This window comes from Hyla sarda, chromosome 2, assembly GCF_029499605.1.
Source record: "Hyla sarda isolate aHylSar1 chromosome 2, aHylSar1.hap1, whole genome shotgun sequence".
Lineage (NCBI taxonomy): Eukaryota > Metazoa > Chordata > Amphibia > Anura > Hylidae > Hyla > Hyla sarda.
Genome location: NC_079190.1, coordinates 300,132,817 through 300,154,190, shown reverse-complemented (window position 1 = coordinate 300,154,190; position 21,374 = coordinate 300,132,817). Strand labels below are relative to the sequence as shown.

Genomic DNA, 21,374 nt, shown 5'->3' with positions numbered 1-21,374 from the left:
AATATATCATTTATTTGGAATATTCATTTTCCTTATAAGCAGAGAGCTTCAAAGTTAAAAAAAATTTAAAATTTTCAATTTTTTAATCAAATTTTGGAATTTTTCACCAAGAAATGATGCAAGTATCGACAAAATTTTACCACTAACATAAAGTAGAATATGTCACGAAAAAACAATCTCGGAATCAGACTGAAAAGTAAAAGCATCCAGAGTTATTAATGCTTGAAGTGACAGTGGTAAGATGTTCAAAAAAATGGGAGGGTCCTTAACGTATATTTGGGCTGAGTCCTTAAGGGGTTAAAGTTTACTGCGCATGCCCCATATACGTGTATAAGAAAGTTTATTTTAAGTAAAGAGCCAGTCTTAGAGACTGCACTCGACTTGGTCACAGCTGATGTGTCTGTATCTTGATTTGAGTGGCAGGTGGTGTGGAAGGAACGTAGGGTGACTGGAGCCCCTTACAAGCCTTCCACACACTATTTGGGCATCCGCCGACAGAAGACGTCTCGGCCTTTGAGGCCGAACCTAACAGTGGATAAGTTCTTTTTCACCAGACTACTCTTTTAAGGGGTTAAAGGTAGCGACAGTGCATTGGTTTGGTCCACAGCTAGCTGTGGGAGTTATAGATATTTGGGGAGATTTATCAAAATCTGTGTTGGGGAAAGTTGACCAGTTGCCATAGCAACCAATCAGATCGCTTCTTTCATTTTTCAGAGGCCTTTTTTTTATAGAACGAAAGAAGCGCTCTGATTGGTTGCTATGGGCAACTTGGAAACTTCCTCTGCACAGGTTTTGCTAACTCTCCCCTATTATATTTCTTTCCTGGAGTCACAGCGAGCGAATAAAAGTTGTTATTCACCATTGTGTGACTACATAATTCTGGCAGCCATAGGATAAGCTATAACCTGGTCTGATAGATGCCTGTGTATGTATAGATATCACATAACAGAATATATAAGGCAATATTACAAGTATTTTATGTTCTGTCCTCCATGACTCTCCTCATTGCCCTGAATAAACATGGATTCCGCACATTCTCCGGCGCACGGAATAGACTTGTAGCGCGGCGGAAGTGACGTCATGTTACCGGCTGGAAAGATGTCGGACGAGAAGCTGAGGAGGGAGTTGGTGTCCCTTGGCTACACTCCGGGGCCTATAACAGATAGCACGCGCAATATCCTGGAGAAGAAGCTTCAGAAGTTACGTGCAGAGGCTAAGAAATCTCAACGCACCAGCCGAAGCAGCGACAACGCCAGGAGAAGTCTGCACCGGGAACCACGAGATGACAGTGACCACGAGGTTGACGACAGCCCGAAGAGGGACACGGCCGAGGGCCGGAGACTGAAGGAGAGGGGCCAGAGGAGGGTAGAAGATACCCTGCTGGATGGTGAAGCAGATGATAGCAGGGAGAGGGCTTCCGTGTCAGGGGTCATCCCAGGAAGAAGATCTCTCGGCTATAGTACATACACTAGTGACATCCCTGAGAGACGCCTCCTCACTAGTGACATCTCTGAGAGACACCACCTCACTAGTGACATCCCTGATAGGAGATCCCTCGGCTATAGTTCATACACTAGTGACATCCCTGAGAGACACCACCTCACTAGTGACATCCCTGAGAGACACCACCTCACTAGTGACATCCCTGAGAGACACCTCCTCACTAGTGACATCCCTGGGAGAAGCTCCCTCATCTATGATAGATACACTAGTGACATCCCTGACAGAAGCTCCCTCAGCTATAGGAGCTACCTAAGTGACATCCCTGACAGAAGCTCCATTGGTTATAAGAGGTATCCAAGTGACATCCCAGAGAGCACCCTTGTCTCTAAGAGGTATCCAAGTGACATCCCTGACAGAAGCTCCATTGGTTATAAGAGGTATCCAAGTGACATCCCTGACAGAAGCTCCATTGGTTATAAGAGGTATCCAAGTGACATCCCTGACAGAAGCTCCATTGGTTATAAGAGGTATCCAAGTGACATCCCAGAGAGCAACTCCCTTGGTTATGATAGATACTCCAATGAACTGAGGTTCAGACCCATAGGTGAAAGGATCACAAGTCCAAATATCTCTAGCACTACCACTGCTCCGGGCCCTTTGTCTTACAAAACTCACCCAGACCTCTGCCAGGAAAAAGTCTCTCATTCAAAACCAGCCTGGTCCAAAAAGCTGGAGCACTACCTGTCAAGACTGTTGTGGCTGCTGTGTGTCATTGTGGTTCTGGTCTTTGCTGGTATCCTAGTTGTGAAGAGTGGCATCCTGAGCATATCACAGGACAATGACAGTAAGTTATGTGCAAAGTGTTATGTAATAAATATAGCTTCTATCCAGTAATATTCATTTCTCCTTATTTAGTGTATAAGGGCTCTATTGTTTATAAATAAAGCTAAACTAACCATTTTAAATGTCTGTGAGGTTGGACTTCTAGGGATTGTTATATACCCAATTTAGGGTAAAAAAAAAAAAATACAAAGAATACAATAAAAATGCCCTATAAATGCAGTTGCTACTTGATACACAATATACAAAGTTTTATTTTATTTTACTACTTTTTTTTAACTTTTTGTATGAAAATAACTATGCTTAAAATTGTCCACTTCTGACCCCTATAACTTTTCTTAAAAAAAATAAAAAAATATATATATATATATATATATATATATATATATATATATATATAAAATATGAAGGCTTATTTTTTGTGCTGTAATCTGTAGTTTATATTGGTTAGAGGATTGCATACACTGTTTAAATGGGTATTCCACTGCCCAGCGTTAGGAAGTAAATGTTCAGAACGCTGTTTTCGCGCTGCAGTGGCCGGCCACGCCCCTTGTGATGCCATAGATTTGCATTGAGGTGGCCGACCCCTGCTGCGCGAAAACAGAGTTCGGAACATTTACTTCCGAATGCTGGGCAGTGGACTACCCCTTTAATGCTATGTCATTGCACAGCATTGATCAGTGTCATAGGCATTCCATTGCTACAGCCTGCCATGGCTGACTAGAGCCTTGGAGTACCAATCAGACGGTGGGGAGCCAGGTAACACCCCATTCAGCTCAGTTTTTCTGAAGTGAACAGACTGTGACTGAGACCCACCTTACAGCTACTTCTAGCCTTTTCCTGTTCCTCCTCTTCCACCTGTTGGACAATAATACACAGTAGGGCTCGACCGATTATCGGTTTGGCCGATAATCACGATTTTGGGCATTATCGGTATCGGCAATTACCTTGCCGATAAGAAGATAATGCCCCGCCCCCACCGCGACCATCCCCCCCCGAGCCTCCGTACCTCACTGCGTCTCACCCCCCACCACACGGCCCCGGCCCCATTGCCTCCCCCATTGCCTCCCCCATCCCCGGTTTTATTATTACCTGTTCCCGGGGCCCATGCTACTTCTGGCTCCTGCTGTGTCCTGCGTTACGCTGTGCGCAATGACGAGTGACATGATGTGCGCGACGTGGCATCACCGTCAGTGCGCAGAGTGACTGCTCAGGAGGACGCCACCGGAGCCAGATGTAGAGTGGACCCCAGGCCCAGGTAATAAAACCGGGGATGGGGGAGGCAATGGGGCAGGGGCGGTGGGGGGTGTGAGGAGCGGTGCGGGGGTGGCAGTGATAGGACTCAGGACCCCCGGACAGGCAGGGGGAGAGTAGCCGGTGGCGGCCTATGGCCCCGCAAAAGCCACTGCAGTGCATTGATTTAAAGCGCTCGCTATAAATCAATGATCTGCAGCGGTGTCGTGGGGGGATAAATAGCCGATAACTTATATCGGTATAAGTTATCGGCTATCGGCCCTAACCTCCACCGATTATCGGTATCGGTCCTAAAAAACCTGATATCGGTCGATCCCTAATACACAGGACTCTTAAATGGACACTCTCATAGTAACATAGTTCATTAGGTTGAAAAAAGACCAAAGTCCATCAAGTTCAACCTATAACCCTAATGAGTCCCTACTGCGTTGATCCAGAGGAAGGCAAAAAACCCTCATACTAGAGGTAAAAAATCCTTCCCAACTCCAAATATGGCGGTCAGAATAAATCCCTGGATCAAAGTTCTGTCCACATAGATCTAGAATCATAACCTGTAATGTTATTACTCTCCAAAAATGCATCCAGACCCTTTTGAATTCTTTTACAGAGTTTACCATGACCACCTCCTCTGGCAGAGAGTTCCATAGTCTCACTGCTCTTACAGTAAAGAACCCCCATCTGTGCTGGTGTAGAAACCTTCTTTCCTCAAGACGTAGAGGATGCCCCCTTGTTATTGATACAGTCCTGAGTATAAATAGATCATGGGAGAGATCTCTGTAAGGTCCCCTGAAATATAGTTAAGTCGCCACTAAGCTTTCTTTTTTCTAAGCTAAATAACGGTAATTCTGATAATCTTTCTGTGTACTGTAGTCCTCCCATTCCCCGTTTTACTCGGGTTGCCTGTCTTTGAACCCTCTCCAGCTCCACTATATCCTTCTTGTACACTGGTGCCCAGTACTGTACACAGTATTGTATATGTGGTCTGACTAGTGATTTGTACAGCAGTAGAATTATTTCCTTGTCGTGGGTATCTATGCCCCTATTGATGGACCCCATGATTTTATTAGCCTTGGCAGCTGCTGCCCGACACTGGTCACTACAGCTAAATTTACTGATACCTAGGACTCCTAAGTCCTTTTCTATGTCGGTCGTCCCAAGTGTTCTCCCATTTAATACATAACCCCAGCCCGGATTTTTCCTCCCCATGTGCATTACCTTACATTTATCAGTGTTGAACCTCATCTGCCACTTCCCAGCCCAAACCTCCAACCTATCCAGATCCATTTGTAACAGTGCACTGTCCTCTCTAGTGTTTACCGCTTTACAGAGTTTAGTGTCATCTGCAATTATTGCTACTTTACTTTTATACCCCTCTACAAGGTCATTAATAAATATATTGAACAGAACAGGACCCAAGACGGACCCCTGTGGTACCCCACTAGTAACAATCACCCAATCAAAATAAGTACCATTAATAACCACCCTCTGTTTCCTATCACTGAGCCAGTTACTTAAACACTTACACACATTCTCCCCCAGCCCGATCCTTCTCATTTTATGCACCAAGCTTTTATGTGGCATCGTATCAAATGCTTTGGAAAAAAACAGATACGACATCCAGCACGGATGTCCGTCATTAACCCCTCAGATGCCGTGATCAATACAGATCACGGCATCTGTGGCAGTGTGGCACTTTGAATGGATGATCGGATCGCCCGCAACGCTGCCGCGGGGATCCGATCATCCAGCATGGCGGCCGGAGGTTGCCTCACCTGGCTCTGGCCGTCTCCCGGGGTCTTCTGCTCTGGTTTGCTCTGATCGAGCAGACCAGAGCAGAAGATAGCCGATAATACTGATCAGTGCTGTGTCCTATGCATAGTACTTAACAGTATTAGCAATCAAATGATTGCTATAGATGGTCCCCTATGGGGTCATAAAAAGTGTAAAAAAAAAAAAAAAAAAAAAAAAAAAATAAATTAAATAAAATAAAAAAGTTGAAAAATGTAAAAAAAATTGGAAAAAATCCCCTTCCCCAATAAAAATAAAAATTGTCTGTTTTTCCAATTTTACCCCCAAAAAGCGTACGTTTTTTTTTATTTATAAACACATTTGGTATCGCCACGTGCGTAAATGTCCGAACTATCAAAATATAATGTTAATGATCCCATACGGTGAATGGTGTAAACGTAAAAAATAAAAAAAAGTCCAAAAATTCAGCTTTTTTTGTCACATTTTATATATGCAAATGTGGTATCGATAAAAAGTACAGATGACACAAAAAATGAGCCCTCATACAGCCCTATATACGGAAAAATGAAAAAGTTATACCGTATATACTAGAGTATAAGCCGACCCGAATATAAGCCGAGGCCCCTAATTTCACCCCAAAATCCCAGGAAAAGTTATTGACTCGAGTATAAGCCTAGGGTGGGAAATACATCATCCCCCCCCGTCATCATCCAGACCCCCGTCATTAACACCCTCATCATCATCACCCTGTCATCATCACCGCCTGTCATCATCCCCTTCATCATCCCCTTGTCATCATCCCACAGCCCCCCCTTCATCATCCCCTTGTCATCATCCCACAGCCCCCCCTTCATCATCCCCTTGTCATCATCCCACACCCCACCCTTCATCATCCCCTTGTCATCATCCCACACCCCCCCCCCTTCATCATCCCCTTGTCATGATCCCACCCCCCCTTCATCATCCCCTTGTCATCATCCCACACACCCCCCTTCATCATCCCCTTGTCATCATCCCACACCCCCCCCTTCATCATCCCCTTGTCATCATCACCACATGTCCCCACCTTCATCATCACTGCTTGTCAATGTCTGATACAGTGGTCTTCAACCTGCGGACCTCCAGATGTTTCAAAACTACAACTCCCTGCAAGCCCGGGCAGCCATCGGCTGTCCGGGCTTGCTGGGAGTTGTAGTTTTGAAACCTCTGGAGGTCTGTAGGTTGAAGACCACTGCGGCCTTCATCCAGCCCCCCCCCTCTCATCCCCTTTAGTTCTGTACTCGCCTCCGCTCGGCGGGACGTTAGGGTGCGCTGGTCCGGTGCTGCAGGACTGTCCGGTGGGGAGGTCGTCCGGTGGGATAGTGGTTCCGGGCTGCCATCTTCACCGGGGGGCCTCTTCTCCGCGCTTCGGGCCCGGAATAGAGGCGTTACCTTGACGACCACGCAGAGGGATGTTGGTAATAAATGTCCCTCTGCGTCGTTGTCAAGGCAACGTGACTATGCCGGGCCCGAAGCGCGGAGAAGAGGCCCCCCGGTGAAGATGGCAGCCCGGAACTACTATCCCACCGGACGACCTCCCCACCGGACAGTCCTGCAGCACCGGACCAGCGCACCCTAACGTCCCACCAAGCGGAGGTGAGTACAGAACTAAAGGGGGTGAGAGAGAGGGGGGGGAGCTTGATGATGTCGAAAGCCGCAGTGGTCTTCAACCTGCGGACCTCCAGAGGTTTCAAAACTACAACTCCCAGCAAGCCCGGACAGCCGATGGCTACCCAGCCTTGCTGGGAGTTGTAGTTTTGAAACATCTGGAGGTCCGCAGGTTGAAGACCACTGAGGGCGGAGAGTTCACTCTAGTATAAGCCGAGGGGGTGTTTTCAGCACGAAAAATCGTGCTGAAAAACTCGGCTTATACTCGAGTATATACGGTAGGTGGTCAAAATAGGGCGATTTTAGATTACTGATTTTGTACAAAAAGTTTAGATTTTTTTTATGTGGTACAAAAATATAAAAGTATCTAGCTATGGGTATCATTTTAATCCTATTGACCCACAGAATAAAGAATACATGTCATTTTTACCTTAAATTGTACAGTGTGAAAACAAAACCCTCCAAAATGTGCAAAATTGTAATTTTCATTTAGATTTCCTCCCTAAAAATTTTTTGGGGGGGGGTTTGCTGTACATTTTATGAGAAAATGAGAGGTTTCATTACAAAGTACAATTGGTCACACAAAAAACAAGCCCTTATATGGGTCTGTAGATGGAAATATGAGTTATGGATTTTAGAATGCGAGGAGGAAAAAACTAAAACGCTAAAATAAAATTGGCCTGGCCCTTAAGGGGTTAAATATTGGTACCACATTTGCTATGCGCCAGTCCTGGGGAACAGTCCTTGTTACTATAGAGTCCCTGAATATTAAAAATAGGGGTCTGTGTATTACATTACCCCTTAAGGACTCGGCGTTTTTCCATTTAAATTTTTTCCTCATCACCTTCTAAAAATCATAACCCTTTCAATTTTTCACATGAAATTCCATATTATGGCTTATTTTTTGCGCCACCAATTCTACTTTGTAATGACATCAGTCATTTTACCAAAAAATCCACGGTGAAACGGAAAAAAAAATCATTGTGCAACATAATTGAAGAAAAAATTTCATTTTGTAAATTTTGGGGGCTTCCGTTTCTACGTAGTACATTTTTTGGTAGAAATGACACCTTATCTTTATTCTGTAGGTCCATACGATTAAAATGATCCCCTACTTATATAGGTTTGATATTGTCGTACTTCTGAAAAAAATCATAACTGCATGCAGGAAAATTTATACGTTTAAAATTGTCATCTTCTGACCCCTATAACTTTTTTTATTTTTCCGCGTACGGGCCGGTATGAGGGCTAATTTTTTGCGTCGTGTTCTGAAGTTTTTATCGGTACCATTTTTGTGTTGATCGGATTTTTTGATCGCTTTCTATTCATTTTTTTATGTTATAAAAAGTGACCAGAAATACGCTATTTTGGACTTTGGTATTTTTTGCGCGTACGCCATTTACTGTGCGGTTGAATTAATGATATAATTTTATAGTTAGGACATTTACGCACGTGGCGATACCACATACTGTATTTTTCACTGTATAACACTGGGGGGGAAAAAGACGCACCGTCTTATACGGCGAATACACACCTATCTGGTCGGTTCCTGCGGCCATCAACGGCCGGGACCCGCGGCTTATACAGGACATCACCGATCGCGGTGATGCCCTGTATTAACCCTTCAGACGTGGCGATCAAACCTGACCGCCGCGTCTGAAGGGAAAGTGACACTAACCCGGCTGTCCTTCCTCGTCGTCGCGTACGTGCGTCGGCGTGCGTAACGACGTGATGACTGAGAGCGAGGATACCCGGCCGGCAGCAGAGACGTTCTGGAGCGACGGGGACAAGGCGACAGCGATGGAGCGACATCCAGGGCAGCGGTGACGGGTCCGGAGCGGCGGGGACACGTGAGTATTACCTCCTATGCAGTGGTCTTCAATCTGCGGACCTCCAGATTTTGCAAAACTACAACTCCCAGCATGCCCGGACATTCAACAGCTGTCCGGGCATGCTGGGAGTTGTAGTTTTGCAACATCTGGAGGTCCGCAGGTTGAAGACCACTATTGAGTTGAAAATCTAAATTTTTTTAGATTTTGCACCTATAAATTGGGTGTGTCTTAAACGCCGGTGCGTTCTATAGGGCGAAAAATACAGTATGTTTTTATTTACACAGTTTTTTTTTTTTATTGGAAAAGGGGGGGGGGTGATTCAAACTTTTATTAGGGAAGGGGTTAAATGACCTTTTGTTAACTTTTTTTTTCACTTTTTTTTTTTTTTTGCAGTGCTATAGCTCCATAGGGACCTATAACACTGCACACACTGATCTCCTATGCTGATCCCTGCAAAGCCATAGCTTTCCAACCAGTGTGCCTCCAGCTGTTGCAAAAGTACAACTCCCAGCATGCACGGTCTGTCAGTGCATGCTGGGAGTTATAGTTTTGAAACAGCTGGAGGTTTGCCCCCCCCCCCCCCACAGGCAGGTTTACAGTAAGTTTCCTGCTTCAAGTATGAGCTGTGGCAAACTCCTAGCGGTAAGCTCACTGTAAACCGCCGCCAGTATTGAATGTACCCTAAAAACACTACGCTAACACATAATAAAGGGTAAAACACTACATATACACCCCCTTACGTTGTCGTCCCCCCCCCCCCCCCCCCCCCCCAATAAAAATGAAAAACGTATTGTGGCAGTGTTTCCAAAACGGAGCCTCCAGCTGTTGCAAAACAACAACTCACAGCATTTCCGGACAGCCACTGACTGTCCAGGCATGCTGGGAGTTTAGCAACAGCTGGAGGCACCCTGTTTGGGAATCACCGGCATAGAATACCCCTATGTCCACCCCTATGCAATCCCTAATTTTGTCCTCAAATGAGCATGGCGCTCTCTCACTTCGGAGCCCTGTCGTATTTCAAGGAAACAGTTTAGGGCCACATATGGGGTATTTCCGTACTTGGGACCAATTGCGTTACAAATTTAGGGGGGCTTTCTCTCCTTTTACCCCTTATGAAAATGAAAAGTTGAGGTCTATACCAGCCTGTCAGTGTAAAAAAATAAAACATTTTACACTATGTACTCCTCAAATGCGGATGGCGCTGTCTCACTTTAGAGCCCTGTCGTATTTCAAGGAAACAGTTTAGTGCCACATATGGGGTATTTCCGTACTCGGGAGAAATTGCGTTACAAATTTTGGGGGCTTTCTCCTTTTATCCCTTATGAAACAGAAAAGTCGGGGTCTACACCAGCCTGTTTTTTTACACTAACATGCTGATGTTGTCCTTTACTTTTTATTTTCACAAGAGGTAAAAGGAAAAAAAAGGCCCCCAAAATTTGTAACGCAATTTCTCCTGAGTACGGAAATACCCCATATGTGGACGTGAAATGCTCGGTGGGCGCATAACAAGGCTCAGGAGTGAGAGTGCACTATGTACATTTGAGGCCTAAATTGGTGATTTGCACATGGGTGGCTGATTTTACAGCGGTTCTGACATAAACGCAAAAAAAAAAAAAATACCCACATGTGACCCCATTTTGGAAACCACACCCCTTACAGAATGTAACAAGGGGTATAGTGAACCTTAACACCCCACAGGTGTTTGAAGAATTTTCATTAAAGTTGGATGGGAAAATGAAAAACATTTTTTTTTTTCACAAAAATGCTGGTGTTACCCTAAACTTTTCATTTTCACAAGGGAAAATAGGAAAAATGCCCCCCAAAATTTGTAGCCCAATTTCTTCTGAGTAAGAACATACCCCATATGTGAATGTAAAGTGTTCTGCGGGCGAACTACAATGCTCAGAAGAGAAGGAGCGCCATTGGGATTTTGAAGAGAAAATTTGTCTGGAATTGAAGGCCACATGTGTTTACAAAGCCCCCATGGTACCAGAACAGTGGACCCCCCCCCACATGTGACCCCAATTTAGAAAACTACACCCCCTCATGTAATGTAATAAGGGGTGCAGTGAGCATTTATGCCCCACAGGTGTCTGACAGATTTTTGGAACAGTGGTCCGTGAGAATGAAAATTTAAATTTTTCATTTGCTCAGCCCACTGTTCCACAGATCTGTCAAATGCCAGTGGGGTGTAAATGCTCACTGCACCCCTTTTTAAATTCTGTGAGGGGTGTAGTTTCCAAAATGGGGTCACATGTGGGGGGGTCCACTGTCCTGGCACCACGGGGGGCTTTGTAAACGCACATGGCCCCTGACTTCCATTCCAAACTAATTCCCTTTTCAAAAGCTCAATGTCGCTCCTTCTCTTCTGAGCATTGTAGTGTGCCAGCAGTGCACTGGACGTCCACACCTGGGGTATTTCCATACTCAGAAGAAATGGGGTTACAAATTTTGGGGGTAATTTTCTCCTATTACCCATTGTAAAAATGTAAAATTTGGGGGAAAAAACTGCATTTTAGTGAAAAATCTTTTTTTTTTTTCATTTACACATCCAACTTTAACAAAAAGTCGTGAAATACCTGTGAGGTGTTAAGGCTCCCTGTACTCCTTGTTACATTCCTTGAGGGGTGTAGTTTCCAAAATGGTATGCCATGTGGGTATTTTTTGCTGCTCTGGCACCATAGGGGCTTCCTAAATGCGACATGTCCCCAGAAAACCATTTCAGCAAAATTTGCTTTCCAAAAGCCAAATGTGATTCCTTCTTTTCTGAGCATTGTAGTTTGCCTGCAGAGCATTTTGCATCCATACATGGGGTATTTCCATACTCAGAAGAGATGGGGTTACAAATTTTGGGGGGCATTTTCTCCCATTACCCTTTATAAAAAATGGTCAATTTTGGGAAAAAACTGCACTTTAGTGAAAAATTTTTTTTTTTTCATTTACACATCCGACTAATGAAAAGTCATCAAAAACCTGTGGGGTATTAAGGCTCACTGGAGCCCTTGTTATGTACCGTGATGGGTGTAGTTTCCAAAATAGTGTGCCATGTGGGGTTTTTCTGCTGTTCTGGCACCATAGGGGCTTCCTAAATGTGACATACCCCCCAAAAACTATTTCAGAAAAACTCACTCTTGAAAATCCCATTGTCGCTACCTCTACTGCGCCCGCCGAACACTTGACATACACATATGAGGTATTTCCTTACTCGAGAGAAATTGGGTTATACATTTTGAGGATTTTTTTCCTTTTACCTCTTGTAAAAATTCAAAAACTGGGTCTACAAGAACATGAAAGTGTTTAAAATGAAGATTTTGAATTTTCTACTTCACTTTGCTGCTATTCCTGTGAAACACCTAAACGGTTAACACACTTACTGTATGTCATTTTGAATACTTTGAAGGGAGCAGTTTTTATAATGGGGTATTTCTAATATGAAGGCCCTTCAAACCTGAACTGGTCCATGAAAAATTCAGATTTTGAAAATTTGGTGAAAAATTGGAAAATTGCTGCTGAACTTTCAAGCCCTCTGATGTCGTCCAAAAATAAAAAAAACATGTCAACTTTATGATGCAAACATAAAGTAGACATATTGTATTTGTGAATCAAAATATAATTTATTTAGAATGTCTATTTTCCTTACAAGCAGAGAGCTTCAAAGTTAGAAAAATGCAAAATTAAAAAAATTTTCATCGAATTTTGGAATTTTTCACTAAGAAATTATGCAAGTATGGACGAAAATTTTACCATTAACATAAAGTAGAATATGTCACGAAAAAAACAATCTCGGAATGAGAATGATAGGTAAAAGCATCCCAGAGTTATTAATGCTTAAAGTGAAAGTTTGTGCAAAAAATGTGTATCCCTTGCTCACTATACACACAGGGCTTTCCGGCGGCAGCCCTATATGTGTAGTGAGTTTTGGAGGCGGGGCCGTGTGCCGGCGTGTCTGTGACGCGCGGCTCCGCCTCCAAAACTCACTACACACATAGGGCTGTCGCAGGAAAGCCCTGTGTGTATAGTGAGCAAGGGATACGCAGCGTATTTCCCGCTGCTGCCATACATTTTGCGCAGCGTCAAATACGCTGCGTATACGCCCTGTGGGAACGCACCCTTACATAGTGGAATGTGCTGACGACAACAAAATCACACAAAAACTATCAATGGAAATCAAATTTATCAACCCATGGAGGTCTGCATATGAGTCACATTCAAAATCAAAGTGGAAAACCACACTACAGGCTGATCCAACTTTGATGTAATGTCCTTAAAACAAGTCAAAATTAGGCTCAGTAGTGTGTGGCCTCAACGTGCCCATATGACCTCCCTACAATGCCTGGGCATGCTCCTGATGAGGTGGCGGGGGTCTCCTGAGGGATGTCCTCCCAGACCTGGACTAAAGCATCCGCCAACTTCTGGACAGTCTGTGGTGTAACGTGGTGTTGGTGGATGGAGCAAGACATGATGTCCCAGATGTGCTCAATCAGATTCAGGTCTGGGGAACAGGCGGGCCAGTCCATAACATTAATGCCTTCCTCTTGCAGGAATTGCTGACACATTCCAGCTACATGAGGTCTAGCATTGTCTTGCATTAAAGGGGTACTCCGGTGGAAAAGGTTTTTTTTTTTTTTTTTCTTTCAATCAACTGGTTCCAGAAAGTTAAACAGATTTGTAAATTACTTCTATTAAAAAAATCTTGATCCTTCAAGTACTTATTAGCTGCTGAATACTACAGAGGAAATTATTTTCTTTTTGGAACACAGAGCTCTCTGCTGACATCACAAGCACAGTGCTCTCTGCTGACCTCTGTCCATTTTAGGAACTGTCCAGAGTAGCGTATGTTTGCTATGGGAATTTTCTCCTACTCTGGAGAGTTCTTAAAATGGACAGAGATGAGTTGTCAGCAGAGAGCACTGTGCTAGTGATTCATCAGAGAGCTCTGTGTTCCAAAAAAGAAAAAAATTTCCTCTGTAGTATTCAGCAGCTAATAAGTACTGGAAGGATTAAGATTATTTAATAGAAGTAATTTACAAATCTGTTTAACTTTCTGCCACCAGTTGATAAAAAATAAAAAAAAGTTTTCCAGGTGAGCACCCCTTTAATGACATCGGGCGTATGGGTACGCCCGTGGGAATTCCGGCACTTTTTCAGGGATTAAATTTTTTTTTTTTTTTTTTTTTTTTTGCACCTATAGGAGATCTGTTCCACCAGTAGCAGGCCTGTGCTGTGTGGATGAACCGTACCTGCGTGTGCGGCCTGCCCCACCGCTGTCAGTGATTTATCACTTATGAGCATTTTTTTGGGGGGGGTTCAGGCGGGTGCTTTTTTTCCGGTTTTAACCTTTTTATTTTTTTTGTGTGGGGGTCTGTGTACATGCCACCAGCCACTGTTCTGGGCTCAGAAGCCAGACCCACAACTGACTTCTGCGCCCCCTGCCGCCACCAAGCGCTAATCAGTGTGCACACCACTGATTAGGCAAACTCTTTTTTTTTTTTGGCACAGGGTTTTTTGCGCTAGAATTTTCTTTTTTTTTTTGTTTCTTCATTTTTTTTGTTTCTAGTTTTATTTTATATTTTAATATTTTTGTTCTTAGGGCGGGATAGTTAGGTTAGGTTAGGGTAGGAAGTATCTCACCACACTCGTAGGGAAATGTCCCGCAGGGTGTTTTCGGCGAAGGAGGCATATGCCTTACTTGCCTCTGACTCTGAAAGCATCACAGAGGACGAGGAATACCCCACCTTCCTTATTTCCTCGTCCTCCTAATCATCTTCTGATGATGAGCCACCAAGGCGGTGCAGATGCAGCCATGCGAGGCCGCAAACCTCCTCTGCGTCTGACCCTGTGCCCCATGCTAGTATGAGTCTCCCTGGCGCTCATACTAGTCAAGCCCCCCCAGCCAAGTTTACTGGTGCCCCGTACTGGCGATCTTGTCTGGACTCAGCCAGCGGACCTCGAGCCCGTGATTCCTGAGTTTGTTGGCGACTCAGGAATCAAGATTGACATCGTCAGGTTCACTGAAATGGACTATTTCAGTTTTGGTTTTTTTGGACAACTTTGTCAAACTGATGGTTGACCAGGCGGACCTGTACGCCCAACAGTTTGTCGCTGCAAACCCGGGCTCATTTTTAGCTAGACCCAATGGGGGAGATTTATCAAAAGATTTAGACTGGTTTTTCCTGTCTAAATTTGTCGCACAGAAAGTCGCAGTCTAAATATGTGCGACTTTTCTGCGATTTTTGCTGTAGAGGACTTTTAGAACATGCATGCAAGTCTATTTTAGATGGAAATGCATTGGAAAATGCATTGGTGCTGAATTTATCAAAAGCGACTTTTGTGCGACAAGTCGCATCTGCCAAAAATACGCTGAAATGTCAGACCATGTTGGAGCAGATCTAAATGCAGTTTAAGCTGTAGACCCTGAAGTCTGAGCACAGAATTTATCAAGGGCTGTGAGACCTTTGATAAATTAGGAGCACAATAGACAGGAGACTACCACATACGCTGGTCTATAAGCATACCCAGAATAGACTAGATTAGTAAATGTCCCCCAATGAGTGGTTCCCAGTCAATGCAGCTGACATGAGGACATTTTGGGGCCTCATGCTGCATATGGGTCTAGTTAAAAACCCAGTGTCAGGCAATATTGAAGTGGGGACGTCCTCTACCAGACCCCGCTCTACAGTATGGCCATGGCATGTCCCTGGTTCGAGGCCATTCGGAAATGTTTGCATTATGCTGATAATGCGGCATTTCCCCCCCAAACTGATCCTGCATATGACTGCCTGTATAAAATTAGGCCGGTCATCAATCACTTCGGGGCCAAATTTTGGGAGGCCTATGTCCCTGGGCAGGAGTTCGCTATTGATGAGTCTTTCATCAGCTTCAAGGGGAGACTCAGCTTCCAGCAATACATCCCAACCAAGTGAGCTCGGTATGGCGTGAAGATAAACTTTGCGATAAGGATAAACTTTGCAAGAGTACCTCAGGGTACACTTGCAAGTTTATAGTGTATGAGGGACAAGATTACCGTATTGAACCCCCAGAATGTCCCCCCCCCCCCCCCCCCCACTCTGGGTGTTAGCGGGAAAATAGTTTGGGGCCTTTTGCAACCATTGCTAGATAAATGTTACCATCTTTACGTGGATAACTTTTATACTAGTATCCCTCTTTTCACATCCCTCGCCGCCAGATCCACGGTCACTTGTGGGACACTCTGGAAGAATCAAAGAGGCCTTCTGCCCCATCCCTTATATGCTCCTATCCCTCAGGGTTAGTCACGTGCCTTTTCCCATGAAAACCTGTTGGACAAGAGGGATGTCCTTATGCTCACCACAATTCATGGGAACGGCAGCACCCCTGTCCCTGTGCGAGGTACCGCGGGACCGGTCCTCTAGCCTGATTGTCTTCTAGACTACAATCAGTATATGGGGGGGAGTTGATTTTTCTGATCAAGTCCTCAAGCCGTATGATGCCATATGGAAAGCATGGACATGGTACTAAAAGGTTGTGGTCTACACGCTACAGGTTGCCATGTACAACTCTTTTGTACTGTCCCAGTACGCTGGCAACACAGGGACATTCCTGCAGTTTCAAGAGGTAGTTCTAAAGGCCCTCATCTTTGGCTGCCAAGGAGCGGGTCAGAGCACCTCTTGAACTGTGGGCCCCCGGATCGTACCCGGCCAACGCTTTCCAGGTGTGGTCCCCCACACTGGAAAGAAGGAATGATCCCAGAAAAAAATGCAGTGTGTGTCACAGGTGGGGGGGATTCAGAAGGACACCACCACTCAGTGTGACACTTGCCCCGATCATCCAGACCTCTGCATTAAAAACGGCTTCAGGGAGTATCACACTTCACGGAGCACTAAATTTTTCATCCTTTTCCCTGATTTTAATTCCTAGAATGCTACTCCAATGTACCAATCCAGAGTACGTTGTCTTCCAAATTTTAAAACCAACCCTCCCCCCCCCCCTCCCCCCCAAAAAAATAAAATAAAAAAAAATCTCAAAAGCTCTCTCCCAATACCCCTAATATCTTCCCCCCCCACAAAAAAAAAAAAAAAAAAAAAGGGTCATGGGACACAGTCAACAGCTTTGGGGGTTTGCAGTTTCTTCAAATGCGCAGCGCTCTCTCCCCACCTGAGTTGGGTGTGCATTTGAATGTATGTAACTGTTGGGTCCGTAAGAAACACCGGCCTCAGATGCGAAGAGTTCTCGCTGAGCTCTGTCGTATTTCCAGGTGACAATTCGGAGTCACATGTTAGTTGTTCCCAGACAGATGAAGCAGAGGATAGGTTGAAAATTGCAATTTTCAAAAGCTACCCTTCATCCATTCCTGGAAAATAAATTTAGGAAACACCTGTGCGTTAAAAATGTCCTCTATACCCCTATACCCATTCCTCAGGGTGGGTACTTTCTGTAATGGTGTCACATGTGGGTGTTCAATGTTTGTATTTTCCTCTGAATGTATGTAACCGTCAGCTACTGATATGCCATAGACCACAAATACAAAGTGACCTCTATGACTTCTGAGCCTTGTTGTGTGCCCGCCCAGCACGTTACCCCATATGTGGATGTATTTCCATAGTTGGGAGAAAAAGCCCTCCAAAATTTGTAACCCAATTTCTCCAATTACCCCTTGTGAAAATGTAAAAAATTGGGTAACCCCAGCATTTTAATGTAAAAGAATAATTTTTTTCATTTTACAAACCACTGTTCAAAAAAACCTATGAGGTGTAAGTACTCCCTGTACCCCTTATTACATTCGGGGTATAGTTTCAAAATTGTGGTCACTTGCTGTTTTTTTTTTTTTTTCTTGCAGTGCAAAGCACCACTTTAGGCCTCGAATCTAATCGGTGCTGTCTCACTCCTAAGCCTTGTTTTGCACCCGCATAGTGCAAAAGTGGGGTATATCCTTATTCCGGAGAAATTGTCTACAAATTTTGTGGAGCTTTTTTTTCTCTTACTGCTTGATAAATTAAGAAAAAATGTGGTTAATACCAGCAATTTAATATTAAAAATCAAATTTTTCACTTTCTCTCTACAAAAGACCAGTGGCACTCCTTCTGTTCTGAGACCTGTAGTGCGCCAGCAGAGCACTTAACATCCACAGAAAATTGGGCTTCAAATTTTGGGGTCTATTTTCTCCTATTACACCATGTGAAAATGAAAAATTTGGAGTAACACCATTATTTTAGTGTTAAGGATCAAGCCCAATTTCACCTTAACCCCTAAACGACCACGGACGTATATTTACGTCCGTGGCCAGCTCCCACGATACAACGCACGGTGACTGCGTGTCATATCGGGTCGGTCCCGGCATGTTACTGAAGCCGGGACCTGGGGCTAATAGCGCGTGGCAGCGATCGCGGTGCCGCGCGCTATTAACCCTTTAAATGCGTCGTTCAAAGTTGAACGCCGCGTCTAAAACTAAAGTAAAACCTTCCCAGCTGCTCAGTGGGGCTGATCGGGACCGCCGCAGTCCCTATGGGGGCTATAGCATAGCAAAATAAGTGTAACAAAAAAAAAAAAGTTAATAAATGTGATTTAACCCTTTCCCTAATAAAAGTCAAAATCACCTCCTTTTCCCATAAAAAACAAAAACGTGTAAATAAAAACAAATATAAACATATGTGGTATCGCCACATGTGTAAATGTCTGTACTATAAAAAAAATCATTAATTAAACCGCAGGGTCAATAGCGTATACGCCAAAAAATTCCAAAGTCCAAAATAGCGTATTTTTGGTCACTTTTTATATCATGAAAAAATTTATAAAAAGCGATCAAAATGTCCGATCAATACAAAAATGGTACCGATAAAAACATCAGATCACAGCGCAAAAAATGAGCCCCATACTGCCCCATACGCCGAAAAATTAAAAAGTTATAGCGGTCAGAAGATGACAATTTTAAACGTATAAATTTTCCGGCATGTAGTTATGATTTTTTCAAGAAGTACGACAAAATAAAACCTATATAAGTAGAGTATCATTTTATTCGTATGGACCTACAGAATAAAGATTAGGTGTCATTTTTACCGAAAAATGTACTGCGTAGAAACGGAAGCCCCAAAAGTTACAAAATGGTGTTTTTTTTCTTCAATTTCGTCGCACAATGCTTTTTTTCCGTTTCGCCAGCTGGAGGCTCCATTTTGGTAACACTGCCGTACGATAAGTTTTTCATTGGGGGGGGGGGGGGGGAGACCGTGTAAGGGGCTGTATATGTAGTGTTTTACCCTTTATGTTAGTGTAGTGTTTTTAGGGTACATTCACACTGGCGGGGGTTACGGTGAGTTTCCTGCTCGGAGTTTGCGCTGTGGTGAAAAAATTGACAGCTCAAACTTGAAGCAGGAAACTCACTGTAAACCCGCCCGTGTGAATGTACCCTGTACATTCACATGGGGGGGGGGGGCAAACCTCCAGCTGTTTCAAAACTACAACTCCCCGCATGTACTGCCAGACCGTTCATGCTGGGAGTTGTACTTTTGCAACAGCCGGAGGCACACTGGTTGGAAAACCTTCAGTTAGGTTGTTACCTTACTCAGTATTTTCCAACCGGTGTGCCTCCAGCTGTTGTAAAACTACAACTCCAAGCATGTACTGATCGTCAAAGGGCATGCTGGGAGATGTAATTATGCAACAGCTGGAGGTAGGCAACTACAACTTTCAGCATACCGAGACAGCTGTTTGCTGTTTGGGCATGCTGGGATTTGCAGTTTTGCAACATCTGGAGGGCTACAGTTTAGAGACCACTGCACAGTGATCTCCAAACTGTGGCCCTCCAGATGTTGCAAAACTACAAGTCCCAGTATGCCCAGACAGCAAACTGCTGTGTGGGCATGCTAGGAGTTGTAGATTTGCAAGATCTAGAGGGCCACAGTTTAGAGACCACTACACAGTGATCTCCAAACTGTAGCCCTTCAGCTGGTGCAAAACTGCAAATCCCAGCATGCCCAAACAGCTGTCTGGGCATGCTGGGAGTTGTAGTTTTGCAACATCTGGAGGGCTACAGTTTAGAGACCACTGTATAGTGGTCTCCTAACTGTAGCCCTCCCAGATGTTGCTAGGCAACTCACCGGCTTCTGTAGGCTCCGGGGAACCGCATCGCCGTCCTCTTGTGGCGCTGATCGCCACCTGCTGCCTCCACCGATCGCCGCCCGCTGCCGCCGATGGATAAGTGGACCTTCGGCGCCGGTCCCGTCGGTTCCCCCGTTCTGTGCGGACAACAGTGGGTGGGCAGAGCGGGGGAACTGAATGTTAAACTTCTGAACAACCAATAGCAGGGATAAGAGGGGTGGCACCCCTGCCACCCCACTCCTATCCCTTCAGAGGGATAGTGGGTGTCTTAGACAACCCCGATCCCCCTCATTTTCTGGGTCATTGGAGACCCGTATGACCCTGAATCGCCGCAAATCGCCAACATAGGGGTAGGGGGGGGGTCTCAGGACAAAAAACCTGTGAGGTGTAAGTACTCACTGTAACCCTTGTTACGTTCCTGGAGGGGTCTAGTTTCCAAAATGGGGTCACATTTAGGGGGTTTCTGCTGTTCTGGCATCATGGGAGGTTTGTAATTGCACATAGCCCCCGACTTCAATTTCAGCAAAATTCTCTCTACATAAGACCAATGGCGCTCCTTCTGTTCTGAGACCTGTAGTGCACCAGCAGAGCACTTAACATCCACATATAGGACATCTTTTTAATTGGGAGAAATTGGGCTTCACATTTTGGGGTCCATTTTCTCCTATTACACCATCCGAAAATGAAAAATTTGGAGTAACACCATAATTTTAGTGTTAAAAATCAAATTTACCAACTTCAACGCAAAGTCGTCAAATATCTGTGAGGTGTTAAAGTTCAATATACCCCTTGTTACATTCCTTAAGGGGTGTAGTTTCCAAAATAATATGCCATGTGGGGGTTATTTTGCTGTTCTGGCACCATGGGGGCTTCCTAAATGCAACATGGCCCCCAAAAACCATGACAGCAAAATTAGTTTTCAAAAATCCCACAGTTGCTCTGTTCCTTCTTGAGCCATGTTGTGAGCCCGCAGAGCACTTTGTCAACATATGAGGTAGTTCCATACTCGAGAGAAATTGGGCTAAACATTTTGGGAGTCTTTTTCACCTAATACCACTTTTAACCCCCCTTTAACCGAGGGTTTTTCCGTTGTTGCATTTTCGTTTTTTCCTCTTTACCTTTAAAAAATCATAACTCTTTCAATTTTGCACCTAAAAATCCATATGATGGCTTATTTTTTGCTCTACCAATTCTACTTTGTAATGACGTCAGTCATTTTGTCCAAAAATCTATGGCAAAACGGAAAAAAAAATCATTGTGAGAAAAAATAGAAAATAAAACGCTGTTTTGTAACTTTTCGGGGCTTCCGTTTCTACGTAGTAAATTTTTCGGTAAAAATGACACTATCTTTATTCTGTACATCCATACGATGAAAATGATACCCTACTTATATAGGTTTGATTTTTTGTCGTACTTCTGGAAAAAATTATAACTACATGCAGGAAAATGAGTACGTTTAAAATTGTCATCTTCTGACCCCTATAACTTTATTATTTTTCCGCGTATGGGGCGGTATGAGGGCTCATTTTTCGCGCGGTG

General features: G+C 44.3%; 1 protein-coding gene across 2 annotated transcripts in view; it reads left to right on the top strand.

Annotated features, from left to right (window-relative positions):
- Positions 1-1,080: 1,080 nt before the first annotated feature.
- LEMD2 (LEM domain nuclear envelope protein 2) overlaps positions 1,081-21,374 on the top strand; it is a 79,616-nt gene continuing 59,322 nt past the window's right edge. Inside the window, exons 1-2 of one of the 2 annotated variants that reach the window (XM_056557566.1) lie at positions 1,081-1,835; positions 1,971-2,287. In XM_056557566.1, coding sequence (XP_056413541.1) covers positions 1,081-1,835; positions 1,971-2,287 — 1,072 coding nt within the window. Of the gene's footprint in view, positions 1,881-1,970; positions 2,288-21,374 lie in introns of both variants that reach the window. The other variant, XM_056557564.1, reaches the window with a different exon arrangement.